This window comes from Garra rufa, chromosome 13 (genome assembly GCF_049309525.1).
Source record: "Garra rufa chromosome 13, GarRuf1.0, whole genome shotgun sequence".
NCBI classification, from domain to species: Eukaryota; Metazoa; Chordata; class Actinopteri; order Cypriniformes; family Cyprinidae; genus Garra; species Garra rufa.
In genome coordinates this window covers 7,652,587-7,660,503 of record NC_133373.1, presented here as the reverse complement: position 1 = coordinate 7,660,503, position 7,917 = coordinate 7,652,587, and the positions used below count along the sequence as shown (strand labels likewise).

Below are 7,917 nucleotides of genomic sequence, written 5' to 3'. Positions count from 1 at the left end.
TGTCTTCAACTCTGACTGAAAACAATCGACCATATCTATCGCTCCGTCAAAATAATGTGTCATGAAAACAAACGCAACCAACAGCTAATGACGTGATTTAGTAGTAAAGCTGTTGAAATATTTTTGTCACCTCTGTTTTTTTCTGTCGTTGGTCTCAGGTTGCAGTCAAGGAGGAGCTGAGATCCTCCCGTGGGCCTGTGCTGGAAGCTGCTCCTCACATATAAAGCGCTTCCCAATGCCGGAGGAAACAGTGAATCACAGCTTCAGAGGGGGAGTCGAGCACCATCCACTGATCTCTCTCACAGTGCTCTTCAACCACCAGCTGCTCAGTCAAAGTCATCTCTGATTGCGCTTTTACTTTGCTTTCAATTCAAAACAAAAGAACAACTGTAGGTCACATTCGCGCCCGAGAAACAAAGTTTGAAACGAAAGGGAAGCTGAAGTTTTGAGAGCGCACATGGCTGCTCTGATAAGCGCGTATTCGTCCTGGCCGGAGAGCTTTGAGTGCTCTGCGGGAAATGCGGACGTACCTGACGGACACACCTCCCACAGAGCTCCCGCGGACAAGGTGTCGGAGCCGCGCATCAGGAGACCCATGAACGCCTTCATGGTGTGGGCCAAAGATGAGCGCAAGAGACTCGCAGTCCAAAACCCCGATCTCCACAACGCGGAGCTAAGCAAGATGCTGGGTAAGATATTGTCAATATTATTTGTTTATTAATCATTGTTATTAACAGATCATATTTATTATTATTATTAGTAGTAGTATTAGTAGCATAGTAGGAGATTGTTATTAATGTCAAGTTTTGTCAGACTTCAGTCTTTTGTTATACAGTTGTTTTGTTTTATGCGTTTTTGCGTTGATTACGGAAAGTTGAATGTTTAATATCTTCTAAACTATTTCTTGACACATTATAAGAAATAATATTTTTTGGAGCTTAAGAAGCGTAAAGTAGACTACACAGAGAGCGTGAATCTCCGAGACGAACTTAAAATGAGAATAAACTGACACAAAACTGAAATAAAGTCAGTGAGATGAGACACATATTTAAAATGTATCTAATTGTATTTAGATCGCGAGCGCACATTTATCACGTTTTTGTCCAATTATAAGTACTATATAAATCTGAGTTTATGTACAATATAAAAACTATTTAAATGCTTAAACTAATTTAAAACAATTTATAGAAACAATATATCGAAACCATTCAAAATCAATCATTTTAAATCAGTCTGATCTTTAGGTTTGTAGGCTATAAGAAATAACGGAATTAAAAGTGAAAAATGTAATGGGGTAATGAATTAATAAAAAGTTCTGATATCATTTTTGTCAGTTTTTTATACTTATATGCATTATTTCAGTTGTGATATATTTCCAGGCCTGTTATTGGCATTTATATGAAATAGTTTTTTGCTGCTCTAATTCTAACAAAATTTTTCAAGTATTTTTAAAAGCTAAAACTTATAAACTAAGTATAATTTCTGCCAATATGATATTTAAAACATTACAATAAAAAGAATGCCAAGCTACAAGTTAAAAAGATTTAAAAACTATGGTTCAAAAATATATTTTATAACTGGCATATGAGCAATTATACTAGTTGATGGTTATTTATTTGTTTATTCTGTTGAAATATGAAAAATGCTTATGTAGACATTATTTAATCTTTGTCTGCTGCACAATACATAGACAAACTAACAGTTTGTAAACTAATAAACCATATAATTATTTTGTGTCTGTGCTAATATGATTGTGAGAGTAAAAGTTCTCAAAAACTCCAAATGGATCCTTTAAAAACAGGATTAAGTCTCATATGTCTGTTCTTTTTGCTGTTCAACAGGAAAGTCATGGAAAGCTTTAACTCCTCCGCAGAAGAGACCTTATGTGGAGGAAGCGGAGCGGCTGAGGGTGCAGCACATGCAGGACTACCCCAATTACAAATACCGTCCCCGTAGGAAGAAGCAGCTGAAGCGCATCTGTAAACGCGTGGACCCCGGCTTCCTCCTGACCACCCTCGGCCCCGACCAGAACTCCCTCCCGGATCCCCGAGGCTGCTGTCACCCCCTTGACAAAGATGACGATAGCGTTGTAAGTGGCAGCGGCGGCTTCGGTTCTCCCAGCGCAGCTCTTCCCGGCGTCAGGGTCTTCAGAGATCCCGCCAGTTCCAACAGCAGCTTCGATACCTATCCGTACGGCTTGCCCACGCCACCTGAGATGTCGCCTCTGGACGCCGTGGATCACGAACACCAGTCCTACTACTCATCCTCTAGCTCAATGTCCACCAGTTCCTGCTCATCTTCCAACTCTTGCCCAGATGAGCGGCGTCCTACCCCGGTGCACATGAGCAGTCCACCTCCTTACCATCCTGATTACTCCCAGGTACCTTTGCACTGTGGGAGCTCACATTTGGGGCACATCCCGATGTCCCACCAGGGAAGTGGGGCGACCCTTATCGCGGCTCCTCAGTTGTCCTATTACAGCCCTTCGTTCCCGCAGGTTCAGATCCATCACGGGCACCAGGGGCACCTGGGCCAGCTTTCGCCCCCTCCAGAGCAGGGGCACCTGGAGGGTCTGGACCAGCTGAGCCAGGCTGAATTGCTAGGTGAGGTAGATCGAGATGAGTTCGACCAGTACCTAAATTCCACTAGTTATCATCCCGAACAAGGTGGGATGACAGTCACGGGACACATCCAGGTAACGCCAGCTTCCGTTTGCTCCAGCAGCGCTACGGAAACCAGTCTCATCTCCGTATTGGCCGATGCCACGGCAGCCTATTACAACAACTACAGCATTTCATAAACACCAAAACAGAGACGGTTGACACAGACAGAGACTGTGAGCTCGACAAGGGTCAGCAATGTGACTGGCAGGTGAAAGGGGGGCCGTGGAGGGAGCGGAAAAGAGAAGCTACAGGAAGTCAAAGGACACCTCAGGGATGCATAGATAAAAAAAAAAAAAAACTGAAGTTCATTCCCATCTTTGTTTCCAAAAGAAGAACGGAAGTAAAAGAAAAAATGGACAAACATAGAAAATGCTCTCATATCTTGCCACAAAGCATGTACATATGCTATAAAGCTTATTTATATATCGAATTGCTTTGCATTAAAGCTTATTGTATTGCTTTTTTCAGTCCAGATATATTCCTTTGATTTTTGTTTTTGTTTTCAAACCTCAATTGTTTTACCTCAAGAATTATTTAAGTGAGGCTGGACGTAATTTTGAAGGACAACTTTCTTTTTCCCTTTACATTCATTTCAACAAATTTATATGTATACTCATAAACTGTTAAAAGAATAATAATAATGAATACTATTGTATGCCAGTTTAGGTTTGCCGTATTAATTTAAATTCAAATAAAATGTTGAGTTTTATAGCATTCTCACTTTTGATATCCACACAGATGTCAAGCGGATGAACGTAGCTCAATATCGATGTTTGTTGAACGCCGTTCTGTTTGGCCGATATTAATGATGAGGACTTAGAGTTGTCAGATTTCATGATGAATTGCATTGTTTATGCCCATATACGTCCAGCACAGTGATTCTGTCTGTAGGTCTGGACTTGAGAAAAAAAAAATGTTGCAGATGCTGTTCATTTTGTGATATATTAAAAGTGAATGTTCTGAGGTCCCATCTGAATTAGACGCCGCTGAATAAAAACACAAAATAAATACAGGTGAAAAGACTCTTGATTTTGTAGTTTGTTATTATTCATTCTTCACATAAATGCTTTATGAAAGTTAAAATTTTTGCTCAAAATATTTTTTTATCATTAGTGAGTATATAAACTTTTTTACAGAATATGTTCATTTTAATTTTGAAATTTTATTTTATTTTAGTACTTTAGTACTTTGTTTTCATTTATTTTAGTACTGAATGCTACCGTTCGAGGTCCCTTCGAGAAGCTGACCTCTACATTTTTTGTTGTTGTGCGTGCCGGGCCGTCGCCATAACCATAGCCCTGGAAACTGCCGGTATCCACCCTACGTTCCCAGTTTGCTATCAGCAACACCCATTATGCACTCAGTTTCACTCCTCCGCGGATCAGAGGATTAGTGTAAAACAGGCTCTGCTGTTTTTCTCCCCGCCTCCATCTCCACGGGCCTTTTGTTTCCCCTCGTCTTATTCTGGGTGCGTGTCTTAAGCAGAGCGCTGGAACTCCCCTCCTACCCTACCTTCGCCCCCCTCCACTGCCTGTCCTATCTTGCTGATGCAGACTTTCATAATCTCTGCGAAATAAATAAATACACCTCGTCCCGTCAACTGTTTTACACGTTCATCATTTTATTTTTCTCCCTCTGTCTCTCTCTCTCCCTCTCTTTTCAAATTCCTCCTCTTTCTTGATAAAAGGAATCTGAAGTGGGGGAAAGAGGGAGGCGGTGGCGGGCGTTTGACAAATCCTGGAGTCTGGCTTGGTCTTCCTGCGTTTTTTGGGAACGGTTGAGTCGTGTTTCTTGTAAAGAGGATGTGGCGGAGAAGCAGTGTTTCCTGCCTGATAAGAGTAAAGCCTCTCTCCGTCAGGATGTTTGGGCCCCGGCCGGTCCCCGCATTAAAAGAGCCCATGGCGAGGGAAAGGGAACCTGCTGTTCGTTTTAGCAGGGAGGAAACATGGCTCTCGTTGATTAATATCTCACACCGTGGTTTTTTTAGGGCTTCGATTTGACCCTCCTCTGGTTTGGCCACACACCGGGCTCAGCACAGATTTTCTTAATCTGTCTCTGTCACTGGCTCCAAAGACAAGTAGCTCGTGGTTATGATGTGAGTTGAGCCGTCGTATTCGTTTTTATGAAACGGGACATTCATCATGTGACTCCAATTTCTTTTCAATAGTGAGGTTGTTATTAACAGCCTGAGAGTGAATGCTTAAGGTTTGGGAGAGAGGGGGTGATTCGGGCCACCAGCCTCAGGCCGTGGCTTGAATTGTGGATTATGACCCAGACACCTCTAGGTTCAGAATAAGTGGGCCCAATACAACCAATTCCACTGGCCTTGGGGAAGGGCATTGTGTCATGGCAAACCACATGCAATTCACATGCAAAAGTTTGATTTTAACAGCTTAAACAATACATCTGCGACTGGCTTTGTTGTGTGCTTGCTTTAAAAGACAGAGGTGATGTGCAATGTATTTAATCAATCAAATATGTGACCCTGGAGCACAAAACCCAAAATAGTATCAAAAGCCAAAAATACATTGTATGGGTCAAAATTATAGAAAGATCATGTTCCATTAAGGTATTTAGTCAATTTCCTACTGTAAATATATCAAAACTAAATTTTTGATTTGTAATATCTATCGCTAAGAACTTCATTTGAACAACTTTAAAGGCGATTTTCTCAGTATTTAGATTTTATTCATCCTAGATTCCTAGATTGCAGATTTAGCAAAATATTGTCCTATCTGAACAAACCATACATCAATGGAAAGCTTATTTATCAGCGTTCAGATAATGTATAAAGCTCAATTTAAAACAGATTGACCTTTATGACTGGTTTTGTGGTCCAGGGTCACACATTCAGTTACACATTGTATTTATACTTAGTAAACAGGCTAAAAGACATATTTAAGCAAAATATAGGCTTTGTTAATTATTGTGTAACAAAATATTAACTATCCAGCGATAATAAATGATATATCTTGGTTAAGATCACAGTATCAATCTTCAAAAGGCACATTTATATTAAATGCAAGAAAAACATGATTATTTACATAGACAAGTCATATAAAACAAGGACGTGAAAAGGATAATAATTTTTAATTTGTTCATTAAATGAATCGCGAACTAGAATGACTAGAGTGAACCGAGGCACTAAAATGAATCGGACTTTCCAGTGAACCGATTCATTCGAATTCAAACGAGGGAACGGTTTGTGTGAGAGGCGAGCGTTTCATTATTCTCTCAGGTAAACAACGACGAAGCGTTTTTTAGTAGCTACTGGATTATAATATTCACTGTATGAATTATATCTCAGTAGACACATTACCAACATAAAAAATAAGACATAAAGGAGAGTTTAGGTGAGTGTGTTTGATTCTTTCAGCTAAACAGCGATGTAGCATTTAGTCGCGTTATCAGCAACTCGTTGGATAAAGTAGCTTGATCGTTACTTGATATATTTCAAAATATTATCCAATATTTTAATTCATATCCAATAATTTCACTGGACAAATTTACCTTTTTTAAATAAGAGAGTTTAGATGGGTGTGCTTATTCTTTCAGCTAAAACTAAATTATGCATTGATCTTTACTGGGCATATTTCAAAATATTGTCCAATGTTTTAAATTATATTTCACTTGACACAACTAAATTAAACATAAAATATCATATATTGTGACCATGACAAAGCCTGCTTTAGGTTTTTCGCCAATACATTTCATAAACATCGCAGCCCATTGTAGTCACTGTGGAGACTGCTGACTTTCAGGAAACCAGGCCAAACAATCAACTCATCTGCTACAATCTTTTCCTGTGTGAAACTTGAATAATTCTCCATGCAACATACTAAGAATACACTGCACTCAGTGTCACCCACAGAATGGCCTCTATTTCCATGTTCTTTAAATAGGCCAGAGTGTTGGCTAGCTCAATACAGTGCCTGAAAATTACATTAATGTGCAGAATGTTGTTTGTAAAATGAGGTCATGCATTCTTGATTCAATTTAAATATGCAAACTGTCAACTAGACCTATTGTTTATGTTAAGCTTGTGGTATAAACTGTTGTTCAAACTGCTCTTTTCACACTTTCTTACAGCATTGCAACTTCAAATTCATGTTTGCATTCGCATCCGTCTCTCAGCAAACCTTTAAGACATTTATGCTTCAAAGATATATAATTTAAGTTAACATATTTCCCCTTTTTAATGGGCTCTTCTTGTTTTTTCTTTCTGATTGCTCTGTTCTCAGGTCAGCGCTGTGGAACGTGGATGTCAGGTAGTCTCAACTGTTTCCTGTTTCCCCAGCAGTGACGTCACATCGCCGGGCAAATATGCGAGAGAGCGCTCCAGCACGCGCCATCTTCCTCGCAGCGGGTATCTGATGGTGTGACACTGCGTGTGTACGACCTTGCTGAGCACATCTGGGTAAAGTATTAAGTGTCCTGAGGGAGAGCAGGTCATGCATATTGACGCCCCTGTCGGAGACATACTGGCTCGAGCTCTGATCATAAGCCCGACTGGGTGTGGACAAAAGCCACCTGATAACGTCAGCCCATATGCTAAAATGAGTACAGCACATACTGTACACTGTAAAACTGCAAGGGTTTTCAAGATTAAACAAAAAATACTGTGATTTTTACTTAATGCACGCAGATGCAAAGTGGTTTAGACAAAAAGAAATTGCACATTGCATTGTTCGTTCAAATTCCCCATTATGGTTCTTTGTTTCATTCGGCTGAGAATGGTAAAAAATTAAAGTGCATTATTTATTTATGCCAGCATAGTATTCATACAGTTACAGTTATGACTGTAATGCAGACACATATAATTATTGAGATTCTCGCACATGCTGCTATTATCACAATTACTTCCTGCAACTGTTCTCTATGAAGTCACATGGCATAGTCAAACTAAGTTGTGTTAAATTATATAAATACAATAATTGCAATTAATGATGAGAAAAGAAAGATTTTTACATTATACCAATAATCCATGGAAGCCTACCTTGAAGTAAAAAGAAAAAGATAAACCTGAGTTAAATTTTAAAATAACGAAGTATAACCTACAGTTGTGAGATACAATTGTAAATTTTTTTTGCAATTATACGATTTAAAGTGTGAGATATAAAGTTAATTATAACAAATAAATTCACATGGTAAAATATTAAGTCACCATAAAGAGATATAAAATGACAAAAGTGAGATATAAAATTAAAATTGTCACAATTGTGAGTTAAGAAATGTTGCAGTTGTGAGATATAAT

The 7,917-nt window shown here is 39.2% G+C and overlaps 1 protein-coding gene across 1 annotated transcript; it reads left to right on the top strand.

The window, feature by feature from the left end:
* The first annotated feature begins 267 nt into the window (after window positions 1-267).
* On the top strand, window positions 268-3,685 carry sox7 (SRY-box transcription factor 7). Its single transcript, XM_073853231.1, has 2 exons — window positions 268-689; window positions 1,842-3,685. Exons 1-2 carry the CDS (start codon window positions 458-460, stop codon window positions 2,798-2,800), a joined length of 1,191 nt encoding a protein of 396 aa, XP_073709332.1. The 5' UTR covers window positions 268-457; the 3' UTR covers window positions 2,801-3,685.
* Window positions 3,686-7,917: the final 4,232 nt, after the last annotated feature.